General features: G+C 48.8%; 1 protein-coding gene across 4 annotated transcripts in view; it reads right to left on the reverse strand.

The window, feature by feature from the left end:
* Nucleotides 1-621: 621 nt before the first annotated feature.
* LOC135908988 (endothelin-converting enzyme 1-like) overlaps nt 622-20,086 on the reverse strand; it is a 31,965-nt gene continuing 12,500 nt past the window's right edge. Inside the window, exons 1-3 of one of the 4 annotated variants that reach the window (XM_065440849.2) lie at nt 6,482-7,397; nt 2,193-3,919; nt 622-1,551 (exon numbers count right to left, since the gene is read on the reverse strand). In XM_065440849.2, coding sequence (XP_065296921.1) covers nt 1,155-1,551; nt 2,193-3,919; nt 6,482-7,336 — 2,979 coding nt within the window. In that variant the 5' untranslated portion in view covers nt 7,337-7,397 and the 3' untranslated portion in view covers nt 622-1,154. Of the gene's footprint in view, nt 1,552-2,192; nt 3,920-6,481; nt 7,398-17,846; nt 18,882-20,086 lie in introns of those variants that run through there. The other 3 variants (XM_070533638.1, XM_070533639.1, XM_065440850.2) reach the window with 3 other exon arrangements.

The raw sequence follows: 20,086 nt of genomic DNA on the forward strand, positions 1-20,086 counted from the left end.
TAGATAGATAGATAGATAGATAGATAGATAGATAGATAGATAGATAGATAGATAGATAGATAGATAGATAGATAGATAGATAGATAGATAGATAGATAGATAGATAGGCTAACACCAACAAAGTAGGCAAAGAAAGCTAATCACATTAATAAATATTACGTGCGGTAAACGGTGCGCTTTTGCCGTGGTTTCACTGACTTGCCACTTTGCTGACCATCAACGCGGGCAGTAACTGGCATGAATGTAAAAAATAATCCTCAGCTTTGAAATTTATTCATGACTCGTGCGCGAACTCTACATCAATGTGCAACGCGCTAAGTTTGTTTTCATATGCCTCGAGAACCGCTAATGAGCGCTGCGAGAGCCCCAATCGAGCTGCAAGAGAATGCGACAAAAACAAAGTTTTATTCACTGAACTCTGTGTGTGGCAGTTACTAGAGAAATGATACGAATAATTTGGCTCGGGAAGCAGTTCAAACCTGTCAAATATCAGCCTGTTTCAAGCCTTTCGTAAGTGTGCACCAGGTGCCCTTCAGCCAACCGCAGAATATTCAATGGTGCAGGGCAGACGGGCATTGAAAACGCACGCTAGGCAACCGCGAATCACACAGAAAATCTTGATGAAATAAAAATTCCTTTCAAGCACAGCCAAGAAATACATTGGACATTGTCTGCGAAAACACGTTCATGAATACGGCTTCGCAAACAAAAATTAAACAAAAGTGCACACAGCCCGCAAACGCGGCAGATGACGTCAATGTTTTTCGACGTCTGACACACCCAGATGGGCACACTGTTGCTAACTAAACGTAAAATTTTTAAATACAAAAGAAGTCAGAGAGCTAAAGAACGGGCAATAAGAAGGAAGTAAAAACAAACAAACGCGACCGCCATGAAACGTCCAAATAAAACGCGTCAGTATCTTAGAGTGCGTCGTACGCCAGAACACGGCACGTAGACGATGTGCCAGTTGCACTGCTGACGCCCTCATGCAAAGAGCGTCATTGCTTTGCAAAATGCGGCGAGCACAATTTCAAGGCATTGCAAGGTCCAGGCAAGGGGTATATTTTCTGACACTGATAAACATATTGTGTACGTTCACACTTGTGGCGAGGTAAACATCGCGCGTTATTTGGATCCTTTCCAGCCCCAACTTATCCTGTGAAGAATGTGCACTTCCTCTTGGGATTCATTTTTGATCCGTACGGGCATTGAAAAGCCTGCGCGAATGCCTCCGAATTGCTCACAGCCTTGTTGCAGTCCACCATGTGCGGAGCCACGGCTCCGGGAAGGCTGCACGTCATGTAGCACAAAGTCATGAAGAACACCTGATCGCCCGAGAGATTCCGGGAAATACCCTGCGGACTGTCGTCGTCGCTTTCGCTGATGGAACGCCTGTACGCTGCGTAGGCCACTTCGAGCGCGGGAATCTCGGGAAAGATGCTGGTCCTGGAGCCGGGTCGGGTCTGATAGGTGGGGGAGTCGACGACGGGAGCCTCCTCTGCAGTCGCCAGGCAGCCGTTCCGGTCTTCGAAGGCTCGAGAAGCGGCGCTGTAAAGAAGAGTACTGTAATCTTTGATTGTTATAACAAAACGGAGGTGCGGCGTTCATAGAGCACTAAGTAAAACAGGACATTTCAGATTGCCGTTGTGATTCTTAAGTAAGCACTTTCGCATCCGTTTAGCGGAAAAAAATTCTGGTAAAAAACATCCACTTTTGAATATTGTGGACGCAGTTATGCGCTTTCAGATAACTTCTAAAATGTGAATTTCGTATAGTGTTTGGGTGGCTTCACTTTGTAAACATTTCCCAGCTATTTCAAAATGCAGTCGTGCGTACTTGAGAGCATATCGCGATATAAAGTTCTTCAGTCATATATCAGTTCAGAAACTAGCTCTTCCAGTTCGATTATCAATATAGGCGAACATCCGTCTATTATTACAGGAAAAATGATATCCTGACTCATTCTAGAAATTTCTTCGCACAATTACCTACAAATGCTAGCTTAGTTCAAACAACCGTGTTATGGCCAACGATGGCGCATCTCCATAAGCTGTAACTTATGTAGCAAAAATAATGGGTTGATTATGTTTATCATATTAGGAAAGTAGTCTGTCTGCGTTGTTCTGGAATAACCTGCCGTGTAAAAGTGAAAATCATCACATTCGCGAAACTATGCTAAAAAAGCTTACTGGGACAAAAAGGAGTCGCCGAAAGTGCCGTTTGGATGCCACCGCAGTCCCTGTTTGTCCATGGATGCGACGAGATTCAGCGCCATGGAGAATCCGAGTCCTCCGTAGAACATAGCTTTGGTCCCGTCTGAGTAGTACAGGGGCGGAGCAATGGCACCCACAGCTACCTTCACGGCGCCACTTGCAGCATCGTAGAAGAGATACGGCAGTTCGTAGTTGACCACGTAGCTCAATACGTCGATATCGGCACTCGAACGGTACGTATCAGCGGCAGACCAACTCGATTGGATCCAATATTCCGCAAACGGCAATTCGGCGCTCGGAAAAGCCGCGTACATTCGGTCGAGTGCCTCGTTCTCCAGGAAATGCTCTGGGGGCCACAGCTGCAGGCGTGTCGAAGCCAGCTTCACAGCGGCAAGTTGTCGGTTCTCGGCATCCAGCCAGTCTGTGGCGTTGACCAAAGCGCTGGCGGTTGCAACCAGGTGGTCGAAGTTCGCAGAGATGAGGGCTCGTTCCTGTCTTGAGAAACGCGACACAGAGGTGAGAGCAACCACCAGGAGTCGGTAGGCGGTCTCGACAAAACGTTCGCAGAAGTATGGCCGGTAAAGTATGACGCCTTGGTCGTACCGGTACTTCAGCAGCTGCAAATCCACTGCCGGTGCCAGGAGCTGCACGCAAGACCACGCAATCAGGGACAGCAGCTGGGTGTCCGTGTACGAGGCCATCACGGCCGCCATGGTCTGGAAGAAGTTTTTGTCGGCTATGAGAACCTGGTCGTTGGATTCCATCTCAGGCTGAAGCTCTAATTGCTTTAATGCCCGTAGCCACTCCTTCGAGTCCAGAGGCGGAGTGTAGAATTTAATCTTTTCGATTGGCACCAGTAGTTGTTGGACTCCAAGTGGACGCATGGCGAATAGGAGGCTTCTAAAGACTTCCCCTTCCAACACCATGGTTGTCTGTATGAGCGTCTGGTTTATCGTCGCGTCCTTGTCATAGCTTCCCTTGAGAGTGTAGAAGAACGCAGCCCAGTAGTTGGCGTATCCGCCGGTATTTTTGATCGTGAGATGATGCTGGTACACTAGCGGTACAAGTGGAGCTGGATCCAAATTCAAACGCCAATTCGGTGCGGGTCCCAAGCGCAGTAGTCTCAGTTGAAAGAAGAGTGAAACCTGCCACTTGACCGCGAGCGTTATCAGTACATCGAGTGCGCTGGTGTCACTTGACTCTGGCTCTTCCGGCCACGACAGTCTACACTCGTTTAGGAACTTCCAGAAGATCTCCACGTTCGAGCCGTACTGTTTACTGTCGCCCATGCATGTGGCGTACATGAGTAGCGGCTTGTGACCAACCCGAATTATATTGGCGCCTTCTCTAAGAATATTTCCGAACAATGGAAACCAAGATTTCCGTACGTCATCCATGGCTGAGTTAGAGTGCTCAAGGTAGCCCTTTGGTGGGGACCAAGCGGAACAGACGTAAGCCCCGAAGTTTTGGCAGGGATCGAGGCTGCTATTTAGTTTATCGGAAAGGCGCCAGGCGTGATCGAGGCAATCTTTGGTCTTGCAGTACGGATTTGTCGGAGGAGTTTCTTGCTCTCGTCTGAACAGGATGACGATGGCGGCTGTCACGGTTGTCACTATGAAAATTAAGATGGCCATGAGGAGGATTTGCCGCTTTGTGATAGGTATCCCTGCTACTCTGACCACTATCCGTGAACCGCGCTGCCCCTGTAAAATGAAGCACGAAAGAAATATCTCACTCAATCCTGGCAACAAAATTACATGCTGAGAAAAAGTGAGGGCGCGTGTATGTTACCAGAAAGAAGGCAGATGCGATTTTCAATTTATTTTTTGCTTTCGTTACGTGAATATTACTACACCTGCCGATCGGGCATGAACGTAATCCGAGAAACATTGATAATGACGGAGGCCATTTGTTGTTCGCACCTTTCATTATGTAGATTTGCGTGCTTTTGCAGAGGAATCATAGCATGAGTTATATTGTAAAATAAGCTGGCGAGGTTGCCCAGGAAAACCGGGCTTATGCGTTGACACTACTTGGTATTTTTAGCTCGCTATGCGGCTCCCCTGTGACAGAATTGTGTGCGCTATGGTGAAGAGGATAGAGCTTGTCGTGCAAGGATCTATAGGCAGGAATTTCAGTGCTTGCATGCGGCAGCGGTATATTGCCAGCGATTTCTGGAACGAGCCAGCGAACGGTAGCCATAGCGCTCAGCCTCTGCTTGTTGTATGCTTACAGCCAGTGTTTGCTCGACTCAGCTGTCGCGTCAGCAAACCAGCAGTACCTGTGCTGTTCGCGGTGACATAATGGAGGCTGGGGTCGAGGTTTAGGCGCAGTAGCCCTAATGCTTTGGTTTCAGCCGTTATGGTTTGGTACGACGTGCTTGATTATGCACTCTCAACTTCGAGCACTTCTAGGTAGTGCGTCGCACGCGCTGCGGTGCTTTTCACACAAGCATGCTCCATCGGAGGTATTTTTGAGCCACCGGATTGACAAAAAAAAAACATTTTGTTACTGCGAGCCCCGCTGCCTTCCACCTTAAAGGAGCAGTCGGTATAGTAGTCCTGGGAATTATGACACGGGCCGCTGAAATTCCACAGTGTGGAGCGGAGTCCGAATAAAATTAGGCTCTCTAGCGATTTCCGTGCTCGAAAAAATTTTCGGTCATCCTTCCGTACATACGTGCTTTAAAGAAAAAACTTCGATGGGGAGCCCGTGCACTGCGGTAATCGATATAAGCAAAGCTTTGTATGCGGTTTATATATTTATTTATTCATTTATTTATATATTTATTTATTTATTTATTTTTATTTATTTATTTATTTCATTACCCTCGGGGCCCGAGGGCATCACACGGCATTGCTTTGATTGACGATTATTAGCGGTGAGGTTGGCGGCGAGTGCGTAAGTTCTTCAGTGTTTAGACCAGTATCGGAGGGGGGAGTTGATGTTGCACGTCACCCTGCTTGCGCCGCTGCTGTTTGTCTGCGTATTCAACAGAATACACAGGGAGACGTGTTTGCTTGATACGTTTTTGCGCGTCATTGTATATAATGCCTGAGAGGACTGATCATTATCAATGCTTCACGTGGCACATCGCATCGTGGCAGAAATGTTAAATGGTATTAAAGAACTGCGCGTAATTCAAAAAATATAATTGAAAGTGTGCATTGTATACATAGGTTCGGCGTCACCACCACGTTTCGCTGCGCAGCGAAGGCGCTCCTGATAAGCGCGACCATTCTTTCGGGCCTGGCTGTCCTCGACGCTGAGTGCATGCTTTGCAGCCATTTTGCTGGCGCGTGTTTACCTGCTCCTTCTGCATTCCTGACGAGCATGCTGTCGGGACGCTTAAGACGCCAGCTCCGAGGGCTGTCTTCAGGTTATGGACGATTGTAAAGTTTACACTATCAGAGCACAGCACGCGACCTCCACTGCTCAGCGCCCGCATTTCTGTCGCACAGGAAAGCAGGCACAGCACGTGCCATACGCACAAACTGTTGAACGCTGCCGCAGCGGTGACATTCGGGATTCGCAGAGGCTAGTGCCATCTGGTAGCATTGCAAGAAACCTAGCGGCACACACGGCAAGACCATCACAGCAACGCCCGGAAAATCGCGAGAAGAGGCAAAGAAAAGTTCGCTTTCAAAAGAGAAAAAAAAATCAACGTGACGGCGAGACAAGGCCTCGGGAAATGTAGGGAGCCGCGTGTCGGCCCGGCATTGCCCTATTGTGGGGCTTTTTTTTTTTCTACGCGCGGACATGGTAGTGGGGAAAGTAGCCCTTGACAGCTTCGCTGTAAAAGTTAATTAATTCGCGTCCCCAAATGCTGCAGACAAGGTCGTCTGTTGGCTTCTTTTTCGCCATTTTGCTTCCCACATATTATAAGTTGTCGGAAAGCGTAACCCCTTAATCTAGCTAGTGGCGGTAAGTACCTTTACAAAGGCTGTCACCACCATAAAACAGAGCTTGCATGTAGGTTCCGTAGGCATGCGCGGAGGCTAGTGCCATCTGGTAGCGTTGCAAGAAACCCAGCGGCACGCGCGGCAAGAAGTTCACAGCAGCAGCGCCCGAAAAGTCGTGAGAGGGGGCAGAAAAAAAGCTTCGCTTTCAAAAATACAGCGCTGGATTCGCAACTTAGTGACTCCCATGATACGTCGCACATTGCTACGACTAGATCTTACACCTTTTCGATTGTCAGAGGTCGCACCCTGTCAGCTGACCCTGTGCCGTACGGCGTGGACGCGGAAAAGAAACAGCTCGCTCACGTGTTCCGAGTCCCAGATCGAAGACTTGCTTCCTCGTTGCCTGGCCCGCTGCTCGGCAATGCGTTCTGCGCTCAACGTCTTGAGACCTTGAATGAAGGACGAGAACGAAGGCTCGCGCTGGGACCCCGAGTCTTGCGGCGACGACTTTCCCGAGTGTCCGCTTCGCGAGGCCGCGTCGATGGGCACCGCCAGAGTGACGGTAGAGCCGGAGCGTGTCCTCGCCTTAACCGTACCAGGCGGTAGCTTTGCATTGCGGAGTTCGGCCGTCAGGGTAGTCTCGGCTGCTTCCTTTTTCGATGTGGAAGATGTCACATGGGCTGTGATCGACCGAGCGCCAGCAGCAGACTCTAGTGCCGGTGTCGGCTGCGAGGTGTGGCGTTCTCCTGGAGGAGGCTGGACATCGCCTTCGGCGACTGCTCGAGGTTGTTTTGGACGCCCGTCGGTGGCTCCTGGTTCTACGGAAAAAGGTGATTCAGTCGTAGAATCGATGCCCCGTTTGCGCATGCCATGTTCGGTGCTACCGGTCTGTTGTTCCTGAGGTCTGGTGATGTCGGGTGTAGTGGCTAGGACGCCATCGTAAAACGACAGACTTCGCTTACTTTTAGGAGGTTCGTTCACAGGAATTTCGGCGACTGATCCGGTGGCGGCGGTCGCGCCTCTTGCTTGAGCTGAATCGAACTGGGCGTCCGCGGTAGCCCTTTGAGTGGGAACGCTCGGACGCTGGCGCGTCCCTTCAAGCTCGCCAGAGGAATTGGAGCTCCGAGAAAATTCACGTCCTCTAGAGCTTGCGGAGTTACTTCGAGGGCGACGCCGCCTCTTGCTCTTATCGGCTTGATGCTGAGAGCTCGGAAGCATCGCTCAGTTGCTTGCTGTGCTCGCAAATCGCAGGGCCTAGGATATGCAATCGGAAATGCCGTTGCCCTTCTTCTTCTTCTGCTATAGCTCGTAACAAGCCCGTGGCATTCGCATAGGACCAATGGGGCTGGTTCTCGCAGGTCACGCTAGCGCCGCCTGGATTCTAATGGCAATTCCACTGATACCAGAAAAACGACCACTTACTGATACTAGATGATGTTTTCAATGTTGTTCACTTATAATATCAATTTAGAAACGACTTGCGAAATCTGAATAACTTATAGTTGGGAAATTGAAATGTGTGTCGAAAGCGGAATGACGCAAGTGAGGAGTACCGTAAGACAGACGACTGACCCCGGCGTCGTCTACTCCTGCTAGCGCTGTGGCGCTGCTCGCTTGCTTTGGATATATATATACTATGTGGTATGGCAGTCTGAATGGAGTTCATTTTGACAATAAAGAGCACACCTCCCTCAGCACACCTCCTTGTGGAACACCAGCCTCTTGCGTAAGTGGACGAGACAGAACGTTACCAACTCTAACACGGAAAGTGCGATCCGAGAGGTAACTCGGAATGACGCATAGCAAGTTGCCTCTAACTCCCATTTCAGACAGATCACGAAGGATTCCAAAACGCCAGGTTGTATCGTATGCCTTCTGCATATCTAAAAATACGGACAGGAAAAACTGTTTGTGGACAAAGGCATCACGGATATTTGTCTCGATGCGGACAAGGTGATATGTTGTGGATCTACCCTCTCTAAACCCGCACTGTAAGGGATCGAGTATCTTGTTGTTTTCAAGAAAATGGATGAGGCGACGCTTAATCATTTTCTCAAATAATTTGCATATACAACTTGTCAGAGCTATAGGCCTATAACTGTCGGTTGAGGAAGGGTCCTTGCCCTCTTTGAGAATGGGGATTACGATTGCTTCTTTCCAGGCAAACGGAATGTATCCTGCGGAGAACATAGAATTGAAGAGTGACAGTAGTGTTTCTTGGGTTTGAGGGTGTAGGTGTCTGATCATCTCATACATTATTCTGTCACTTCCTGGGGCGGACTTGTTGCAACAGTTCAGTGAGGCCTGGAACTCAGCCATTCCAAATGGACGATTGTATGCTTCATTGGATGAGCTGTTCCAACCCAATTTCATCTGTTCTGCTAGTCGCTGGTATTTTAGGAATGTATCTGTTTAATGAGATGCACTAGAAATGTGCTCCTAGACAATCTGCCTGATCCTCCAGAGTGTCTCCTTGTGTATTTAATAAAGGTAAGGGATGAGTTTCGCGGCCTTTTATTTTGTTAACCCTGTTCCAGGCTTTTCGTTCGTCTGTATACGAGTTAATGCTGCTTATGTAGTTTTTCCAACTTTCTCGTTTAGCGCGGCGGCGCGTTCTTCTACCTTGCGACTTGATCGCCTTGAAATTAATCAGATTCTCTGTGGTTGGGGAGTTACGGAGTAGGCTCCAAGCCTTGTTATGCTTTTTCCTGGCTTCCCTACACTCCTCATTCCACCATGGAATACGTCGTTTCGAGGGCAACCCATTTGTTTGGGGAATGCATACTGATGCAGCCTCAATAATGAACGCTGTTATGTATGCTACTGCGTCGTCTAAGCTAAGTTCAGAGATATTATTCCAGGGCAGCTGTGTTAGTTCGCGAAACTTTGTCCAGTCGGCTGAGTCAACTTTCCATCGAGGAAGATGTGCATGACACTCACTTTGTTTTTCAAGGTTTAGAACGATGGAGAAGTGATCACTTCCATAACCGTTATTAATGACATCCCACTCCAGATATGGCACAATTGTACTAGACGCTATGCTTAGATCTATCGAAGAAAATGTTCTGTGTGAAGAGCTGTAAAATGTTGGCTTTTTCTTGTTCAACAAGCAGGAACTTGAAAAGAACAGGATGTTTTCTACAAGCTGTCCTCTCGCATCACAGCGAGAATCGCCCCACAGTGGGTTATGCGCGTTTAGATCACCGACGACTATGTAAGGGTGATGCAGCTCATCAATAAAGCTTTGAAATGTTGTGCTAGAGAGTTGATAACTTGGGGGGATGTATACGGACGTGATAGTAACTAGTTTATTGAATAGCACTGCTTGGATAGCAACTGCCTCAAGAGGAGTTCGGAGTTGCAGTTGCCGACAAGCAACGCCTCTGTCTACTATTATTGCTACACCGCCGGACGATGCAACAGCGTCATGTCGGTCCTTCCGGAAAATAGCGTATTGCTTAAGAAAGTTTGTCTGCGTAGATTTAACATGTGTCTCCTGAACACACAGCACCTTTGGATTGTATTTGTGTAAGAGTTCTTTGATATCATCGAGGTTGTGGATCAGGCCTCTCACGTTCCAGTGTAATAATTGTGTATCCATCTTGTTTGTGTTTATGTGCTGTGTGTCAAGAGATATCACTTAGGTTGGTTCACGGGACCTTTCCAGGCCCCTTGATGCGGGGTATTTCTTTTTCGTTGGCGCGCTCCAGGGAGCAACGCCGTTCCTTCGGCGTCTGAGACGCCGGCGAAGTTTTTGTTACATCCATCGCCTCGTCAGAGGCGCTGGATGACGCTCGCTCAGCGGGCACTCTCGGGAGTTTTTCGGGCCTGTCTGCGCGAGCAGTGGCCCTGGGACCGGCAGGCTCGGAGGTCTGCTGGCCCTTCGTCGTAGGGGGCGGAAGAGCCGGGGCTGCTCCCGCCAGGGGGGCTGATGGCTCAACCGCCGTCACACTCCGTGTGACTTGCGCGGCCGCCTGAAGATGTAGCGCTGCCCCCCGGCGCGCCACATCGGTGTAGGAAGGACTGGACTGATTTCGGAGTGCGAAACACTTACGTGCCTCTGGAAATGATAGGTTCAGTTTTACTTTCAGTTCTATGATTTGTTTCTGTTTTTTCCAAGTAGGGCATGATCGAGAGTAGGCGGGGTGGTCTCCTTCACAGTTGGCAGAAAGGTTTGTTGATGTACAGATGTCCGAAGCGTGTTCAGAAGAACTACACTTCGCACAAGTAGCACGTCCTCTGCAGTTCTGTGACCCATGCCCAAAGCGCTGACACTTGAAACATCGACGTGGACTTGGGATATACGGTCTCACGCGAAGCTTACAGTAACCGGTTTCTATTGTTTCAGGTAGGTTGCAGGTTCCGAAAGTAATGATTATGTGTTTGGTAGGTATTTGCTTGTCATCTCGCCTCAATGTTATTCTTTGAACTTTGACTACGTTTTGGTCTTGCCATCCTTCAAGCAGTTCGCTTTCGCTCAGTTCAAGGAGGTCATCTGAGACGACCCCGCGCACTGTGTTCATTGATCTGTGTGGGCCCACTGAGACGGGAATTTCCCCAAATGCTACAACTTTCGACAGTTTGTCATACTGCACTTTGTCGCGGAGTTCCAGAAGAAGATCGCCACTTCCCATCTTCGTTACTTTATAGCCTGGGCCAATTGCTTCAGTGAGAGATTTAGCTACAACAAATGGTGAGATCATTCTGACTGTTTTCTTATCGTTCTGACTATGTACAACGTGGTATTTTGGGAAAGATTGTTTTGGCTGCATAAAGAAAGTGAAAGTCTCATCGGTGCGCCCCCTCTTCAGGGAGCGATCAGGTAGCGGAGGAAAGTTATTTGCCATAGAGAGCAGGGAAATTCGGCGGCGATGGTGGCCACCCACCACCGAGCCCAACAAGCGGACGCTACAAGGTTGGAAGAATACCTGCAGACGCCAGCCATGCATCGCCGCTATAACCTAATATATATATATACCCAAGGTTGGATATATTAGACACGGTTAACCCTGGCCGCCAGGAAATACGGAAGTAATTAGAAGTGAAGAGAAGACAGGAAAGATGGAAAAGTGGGAGAAAAAGACGAAGATTGGAGAGGAGGACAGAAAAATGCGACTGCCGATTTCCCCAGGGTGGGTCAGTCCGGGGGTGCCGTCTATGTGAAGCAGAGGCCAAAGGGGTGTGTTGCCTCCGCCAGGGGGCCTTAAAGGTCCAAACACCCAGCATCGGCTCAACCCCCAGGATCCCGTTTTCCCCAGACACGGCGAAGCCGCGCACGGCTACACGCGGGAGGGTCCAACCCTCGTGTGCGCGGGTACGTGGTGGCGCAACACACCAAACGCCTGCCGACGCCGACGCCCCTGCGGGGACCCGAGGCCGAGTTGACGCAGGCGTTAAGAACTCCCCATACGTGTACCGATCCCGAAGGAAGTGCAATACCGGGCCGAGCCGCGGCGGAGGCGAAGCAGGCGTTAAGCACTGCCCATACGTGGGCCGACCTCGATGATAGTGCAATAGTGGACTATCCGCGGCGGTGGCGATACAGGCTTCAAGCCTGTATCGTGGGCCGATCCCGAAGATAGTGCAGTACTAGCCCGACCCACGGCGGAGGTGAAGCATGCGTTAACCACTCCCCATACATGGGCCGATCCCGAAGAGAGTGCAGTACCGGCCCGACCCACGGCGGAGATGCAGTTCGCCATTAAGAGGTCCACATACACAGCTTCGCTCGTCATCCTTCACAGAGTGGAAGGGCAAGGTGGTGGGAACAACTTTAATGAGATTCTGCTCAGTTATCTGGCAGGCCCGAGTCCTACGATGGCCCCTCACGAGGAGCGCCTCTTTCGGCCCAGGCAACGAGGGCTTTTTTTCGTTTTTCATCCGGCGTTCTGAGCAGCTTCTCCCACGTCTGTTGTGAGGGAGCTGGCAGGAGCGACCTGGGAGGGGGTAAGCCCTCGCACCCCCAAAGAATGTGATTTTGGGTAGCCACTGTTTGATTTGTGCAATTTTGACATACTGGGTTCCATTGTCCGTCGGTAATTATGGCCAGCCAATGTGGGCTGGGGAACGAGTTAGTTTGGATTCGACGCAGGATTGAGGCTTGCGCTCGCGTGAGACTTGCGTTTGGAGGCGCATAGATTTGCCTTTTTTGCTTGTAGTAGTTTGTTATCTCGTGGTATGTCGTCGGTGCCTCATCCATTGGATCCGAGTCTGAGGTACACACCTCCCGGTTGATTTGACCTCAGGCTACCCAGTGCGCCTCCTCATTCCCTTGATTCCCCGAATGGGCAGGGACCCATACGAGTTCTACAGTATTTTCATTTGTAAAGTCGCGTAGGACTTGCGCTGCACAGACGCCTATGCTGCCTCTCGAAAAGTTGACTATTGCCCTCTTTGAGTCGCTTATGATAGTTTGCATGGTGGGATTCACGATGGCCAAAGCAATGGCAGACTCTTCCACTTCCACGGTGGACACTGTTTTTATGGTCGCGGCGTTGAGGATAGTTCCCTCTCCGGTCACGACGCTCACTACGTAAGTTTGGTGATTTTGCTTTGCTGCATCGACATAAGCGGTGTGCTGGTTGCTTTTGTACCTTTCTTGAAGGGCCTTGGCTCTGGCAGACCGCCTCTTGTCGTGTCTCCCAGGGAGCATGTTCTTGGGTAACGGTTTTATAACCAAACGGCGTTTTACCGCACCGAGTAATGTTCTTCCTGCTGAATTCATAACGGGATTCAGCCCGAGTTTACTTAGAATGAGCCTGCCAGTTGCGGTGCTGGAGAGTCGTTCACATTGGGCTGTTTTATGGGCCTCCACGAGTTCGTCTATGGTATTGCATATACCTAGCTCAAGTTATCGTTCAGTGTTCGCGTAGCTCGGGAGAACAAGAGCAGCTTTATAAGCTGTGCGAATGACGCTGTTAACCTCTTCCTTGTCAGAAAGGCGTAAGTGGTAGTAAGGGAAGGAATACACAATTCGACTGAAAAGGAAAGCCTGCGTCAGATGGCAGATATCAGCCTCCTTCATACCGTGGTGTCGTGTGGCTACTCGTCTGATTAGGCCACATATTCGGCGGGCTGTCGTCTGTAATTGGGCAATCGCCTCAGAATTATGTGTGTTATGTTGATTTAGCATGTCCAGAACTCTTATAGTCAGTACGGGCGGAACTGGGCCGTCTTCCATAATGATTCGTATAGGTGAGGTGGCGTCCCTTTCGGTGGCGTGTTTGGTTGATTTATCTCGCTGACGAGAAGCTCCGATTTTGTCGGCGAGCACGATAGACCATTCCGTCGCACAAAATTTCGTACGGTATCCGCGGCCGCTTGTAATGCTTCCGTGATTTCTCCATCGGAACCGATATTGGTCCAGATGGTGATATCATCGGCATAAGTGGAGTGTTTGATATGCGGGATCCTATCCAGTAATGGAGGCAGGTTTCGCATAGTCACATTAACAAGGAAGGGGGATAGGACCACACCCTGAGGGGTGCCCCTTGTAACTAATCGAAATTGTCCGCTTTTAATGTCCCCAAAATGTATTTCTGCAGTGCGATCCTTGAGAAAGCTTGTTATATAGCTATAAGTGCGCTTCCCGGCATTCATTTGGGCTAGATTTGTGAGTATTGAAGCATGTGACACATTGTCAAGCGCTTTACTCACGTCCAGCCCTAGAATCGTACGGGTGGGTCTTATGGGGCCCGGGTGTAGGATATCTTGCTGAATTTGCCACATAATGTCTTGAGTCGACAGATTTGATCTGAAGCCTATCAACGCATGGGGCAGCAGCCCATTGCTTTCAGTATACTCGTTTAGCCTGTTAGGAATTACGTGTTCCATAACCTTCCCCAGGCAAGAGGTTAAGGAGATAGGGCGGAGATTCTCTAGCTCCAGCTTCTTGCCTGGTTTGGGTATGAAAATTAGGTTTGCATGTTTCCAGCTGGCGAGTATAGTTCCCTCTTTCCAGTGGATGTTGAAAAAATTGGTGATTTCGGTAACCGACTGATCGTCTACGTTCCGTAGCATTTTATTCATAATGCGGTCCTGGCCAGCCGCCGCTGTAGTGTTGAGGTTGTTTATCACAGCGCGTACTTGAGATTCCATAATTTCGCTGTTTAATTCCCTGTTTTCTTTTCCGGTATAAGCTACGGGTAGAGGAATATTGGTGCTTGTATTAAAGCAGCGGTTTTTAGGAGCTTCAAAAAGGGCATCATTATCTCCCGGGAAAGAGTGTATAATCCTCTGAAGGTTCTTTTGTGATGCTGTTTTATTCTGACTGGGGTCAAGTAGGTGTTTAAGCAGGCACCAGCCGTTTTTGCGCCCTAGCTGGCCACTAAGGCAGTCGCATAGCTGCTGCCAGCGTTCCTGACTGAGCTGTTGTGAGTATTTCTCGACATCCCGTTCGAGTTGCGCGATGCGTCTGCGTAGGCCACGGTTGTGTTTCCGCGCGAGCCAGCGCTTCTGCAAGCTCTGCTGCGCAGACCACAGGTGGACCAGTCTAGCATCAGGAGCCGGGCCGTCCTCCTCCTGGTCTACCTTCGTGATCGAGTTTGCTGCGTCTTTGAGAAGACTGGATATCCGCTCTTCAAGGTTTGTAATGGTTGCGGGTTCACGTCCATTGCGAACATACTGGAAAACGTCCCATTCATTCAGTGTGCTTAATTTTCAGCTTATTTCGCATGTAGCCTCTGGATGGTACCGTAATGGAGAGAATGTAATGGTCGCTACCAACGTTTAGTTCGGTATTCTCCCAGATGGCATTGTCTATGTTCCTAGTGAAGGTCAAATCGGGCGAGGTGTTTTGACTCACGCTATTGCCTATGCGTGTTAGTCTTTCAGGGTCAACAAGTATAGTAAAACCAAGGTCATGAGCAGTCTCCCAGAGATTAGTGCCCTTCTTTTGACATTTGTGATAGGGCTGAATGGTGCGCGTTCAAATCTCCCAGCAGCACGAGTTGTGCATCCTTTGCAGCTTTATATGCTTTGCATGTTAGTGTAGCTGCTGCTAGGCTTTTATCCCTAGGGGGACTATAAACATTCAGGACAATGAGGTTTTGTTTCCATAGTGATAGTAGTGCTATCTGCTAGTAGTGATGATGAAAATGATTTGTGGCTGATCCCTTTAAAACGGGCGGGCTGCTTTAAAGCGCCCTTGCCGTATAAACATATACATGGCGATAAAAAAGGGGGAAAATATAAAAGGGAGGAGTCCCGACCCCCGTTCCTTTGTACACACAGCCCGACCTGGTGCACAGACATTGACTTGCAGACACTGAATTTCATCTCTTCCCTTCAGAGTTGGCGAATCTGTGCCGTTGCCAAGTCATACGCCACCACTGTGCCAGCCTGGCGTTCGTTACGCGCATTGCGATAGACACCACCACAGCCGGTTCCCGCACTCCGTTTTCGTTTCGAAACTCAAATGCTGGCGGAAGTGTAGTGCCCTCGGTTTGTCGTGGGGCCAAACTGGCGCCCTGGAGGACTAGGTGTTCCAAGTAATCCTCCTCGATGCCAGATGTCCGACATATGGAGTCAGTGGAAGAGTCCAAGTAGGGCCGGTACCACGGTGGAAGAACAGATAAGGTGTCTGAACGAGGCTGCCGTACCGACGATTTTTTCTGTCGTGGGTTACGTGTTTCTCGGCATATGGCACGGATCATTGGCCGGTCAAGTACCGTTTGTGTTGAATGGGAAGGGGTGATGAGCGAAGAGAAGGTAATACGACCAAGAGACTGAGACAAGGGTGACCAGTATCCCAGCCGCTCTTCATGGTGTACTTGATATTGATGGAAAGGGCGCTAGAAGGATGTGATATTGTGTTTAGCCTCTCACACAAGCAGGCGGGCACCATAGTAGGAACTTTGCTAACAAGCAAAGTGATATGCAACGTCTGGCTGATATCTCTGAACAAGACGGAGAAAATTTGGGATTAACATTTAGCGTCGAAAGTCAGGTTTCATGTTATTCAATGAAAACAGTGAACAGACAAGTGTGTGGGCATGGAGGTATGCGCCAGCGCCATTCCGCGTGCATTCACATATTCTGTCGTTCCTACTGGTTCCTATGCGCCTCCCCCTTTCCACTCGCGACGGTTATCGGCGGCAGCGCCCCACTCCAACGCCTTGACAAGAGAAAGCCTGAGCGCTCGGCGAGTGACGTCACGGAGAAGAGGCCGGCGGCGTGTACGGGGATACGGGTTGAATGAAGGGAGCGCGCCCTTATTGGCAACGTTAACCAGAACGCACTTATTGGTTTTTTAGACATAGTTGAGCAGATAGCCCGCAGAGAACAGAGGGCGTTCCAATATTATTTTTAATGCAATAGTATTTACGCGGTGCATTATTAAAAACCCGTCCATAAATATTCAAACGGTTCAACCTTAGGAATGAGAACAAATTTCGGGTAAATGATGACAGGGAGCATGGGTTATACTGAAAAGTCACAGTGCTGGCCTCTTTTTCAGAGTAGCCTCTCTGCCTTGATTTATCGTCGGCGTCAAAAAGTTTACCGTTCATGTGACCACAAAGGTTCTTCAACAAAATGTTTCCACTGCACCATAAGACATATCTCATGACAACTTCACTAGTGTGCCCTTCTTCACATTCGGGACACATATATTTATTCCAGTCTAGATTATGCTCTAAACGAATAATTTCGCTTTCGAGTCCACATATTTACAACACCTAAAATGAGTTTAGCAATGGAGACACAAAATGTTCATGCAACTATTTACAAAGAAACAGCTGCCTTATTCCACTGAATTCCAGCTTTTCTCTTCCTTGCCTTAGCATTCGCCCAATATTCTGTCATTGATCTTGCGGAAACATGAACGCCTGATTTTTCGGTCCCTATTTCTTATTGCTGCAGCAATTGGGCACGCAACACTTATTGGGCATGTCCTGGCATGAACGTAATCCACATCCCGCGGCAATGAGGGCGTGCAGGACACACAACCGCAATCGCAGCACAAGCGCAGAGAATACATGCACGGCTAACGTCTAGAAAAAAAATGCGCTCGGAAGCATGTCGCAGCGTGCGAGGACTTTTTTAACCCGAAACTATCCAATGAAGAGCAAGGCTCCCGGAACTAATCGAATTGTTATCGCTGTCGTTGCCCACTCGGTCTTCCGCGTCTCATTTTCAACACAGCTGCGCCGCTCGTAGCTTCGTATCACGCTGCACGGAACTTCAGTGTGGGCCTCTTTTAGCTGACGTAGCTCAAGGGGAGAGGGTACAGTGAGAAGACCTTACGTTCTCTAGAGGGCACTGCCCACTCGCGACCGTATGCGGTAGGGGGCGCTTACGTCGTGGCGCAGCCGCACGAGATATTTACAGGCACTTTCGAATATATGTGGCTATGCAGCGACAAACCGAGTCCAGAAGTTTAGCGCAGAGAAATTGGGAGTCATTACGTGGCGTCAATTCAACAGCGTCATACCCACAGTCAAGCAATAGGAATAGCTCGGCGTTTCCATTCGGTGGGCCCGTGTTAACTTGGTAGGTCAAACCACATCAACCACAAATCAATGCGGTAAATGTAAAAGAAAAATGTGGTATAGTAGCCAGTGATTCAGTGAATCAGATTGTGTTAACTCTCGAATGGAAGCTCTGCGAAATGCACAAGTGGCGGTCACTTGCAGGGAGCGCTTTGTTCTATTTTCTGTATTGTGAGCAATAGAATAACTAAGCCAAGAGAATAATTAGCACAGAGCAGTTTGCACGCCCATTCCTTTCCTTTATTAACGCTTTCACCGCAAAGTTCATTTCTGCATGGGCAGGTATGCAGTCCTCGGGAAGCTTTAGCTATGAAGGAGCAACATGTGCATAATTACTTAATTTGCGCCATACGAGAAGCCGTGTCATCAGCGATATATATTGTACAGTAAAGGATACAGCAACAGCTAGCTTTCACAAAGACAAGAAAAGGCGAAGAAGGGAAAAGGAAGTGACAACGTTGTAAATTCCGAGCAGTCACAACCACATCGCGTTATAGACATCGTAAGTATTCATAAAGTGCTTCAGCGTTCCATCTCGCGACTTGCATATAGAAAATTAAAGCTAGCGTCAGGTGGCACCCGTCTTGTCTAAAGTTAATTCATTAAGATCTTCACACTGAATTTAGAGCGCAACGAAGCTTTACAACGAATACATCATAGGTATTTACATTTAAATCCTCAGAGAGAGAGAGAGAGAGAGAGCCCGTGATTTATAATGTCTGTCCAGACACGAAATAAGAGAGTGCCTATGTAGTACATGGCTGACGACGGCATCGCTTTCAATGTTGCGCACACAACTGTATGTGTACACGCCATATGAAGGTGAGTCGTTCGACTCCACGTGAACGTCCTATCGCAGTCCATCGGAAGTGCCCGACTCTCACCCAAAGAATTTGCACTTCATCTTGGGGTTCATCTGAGACTCGGGCGGGCAATGAAATGCCCGGGCGAAGGCCTCCGAACTGCGCACCGCCTTGTTGCAGTCCACTGTGTGCGGACCCACGGCATCGGGTCGCGTGCAAGTCATGTAGCATAGCGTCATGAAGAACACCTGGTCTCCCGAAAAGCCCCCCACGATTCCCTGAAGAGCTTCGTCTCCCCTGTCGCTGACTGCGCGGCGGTACGCCGCGTAGGCAACCTCGAGAGCGGGGATCTCGGGAAAGATGCTGGCCCTCGCGCCGGTTATGCTGTGGGTGTTGTCTCCACCACTTGCGGCGTGCCCGTCAAGAGCTGCTAGGCAGCTGTCTCTCTCCTCGAAGGCCTTCGCGGAAGAGCTGCAGGTGGTTGAAGATATTGAAACGATATATCATGGCAGAAAAAAGACATACTTTGGCGTTAACGGCGTGCGTTGCTGTGGTTATAGGGCGTTCTGCAGAAGGGGAGGAGGTCACGCGTATGATTATCGGGCACGGCTGCCGCATTTCGATGTAGACCAAATGCAAAAACGTTCTCGCAAATTTATACCCGGTGTGTTTTTCTTAAGATTATGCAGAATTATTTTTTTTAAGTTCACCTGGGGTAGAAAGCATAATTGCAGTCATTGAGCTGGATTACTCAAAGAAGTGGACATTGCTTGCACGAGAAATCGCATTGCACAATCGAATAATTGAAAAACTTTCACTGATCGGGTTTCTCACTAAATGCTAAGGTTTTACAACACTTGCCGAAATTTACGAACTGTAGCCGGTGCTCAAAGCTCGTATCACCCTGAAAATTCAGACCAAGTTGCTACGTCTTGCCATTTAATCTGTAGCCGGTTAAATGGCAAGACGTACCATCTTGGTCTGAATTTTCAGGGTGATACGAGTTTTGAGTACTTAAATCCCGAATTTGGCGATAAAATACATTGGCGTTGCAGTTACATTTGTGCTTCAGTGTATAAAACGTCGTTTTATTAAAAATAGAAGCGGAACAATAAGTTTTATCGCAAATGTGGCGACGCATATTACGGCGCCATCGTCAACATTTGCTAACAGTGTGGGTATGACTTGCAAACCCACCGACTACAATTTGTGAATTTCGCTACTTTTCACTACCTCCTAATTTGCAATATGTGTAGTAAACTAAATATTCTAAAAGTTAGCTATTCATATTCTGTCGAATAAAATATTATGCACTTCGATTTCTCGTGCGAGAAAAGTGGCTTCTTGGAGTAATCCAGCTCAAGGACTACAATTTCGCTATATCTCAAGCGTGAATAAAAAAAAAAACTGTATGGTGCTAAAAACAAAAACAAACAAGAACGCCACATATACAAGGCGCTTTTTTCTTGTAATTGCAGCCAATTTTAACATGTTGCCTGTGGCTGACAGCACAATTCTGATCATTACTACCTGCTATAATTGCTTACCAACTTTTGCGTTACGCGGCTAAGCATAAGGATGGAATCCCAGCCGTGGCTGCCACATATTGATGGGGACGACTTGCAAAAATACCCGTGTTCCCACCGTTGGCGCACGTTAAAAAGGCACACCTGGTA

The sequence above is a fragment of the Dermacentor albipictus genome, chromosome 2 (assembly GCF_038994185.2).
Source record: "Dermacentor albipictus isolate Rhodes 1998 colony chromosome 2, USDA_Dalb.pri_finalv2, whole genome shotgun sequence".
NCBI lineage: Eukaryota > Metazoa > Arthropoda > Arachnida > Ixodida > Ixodidae > Dermacentor > Dermacentor albipictus.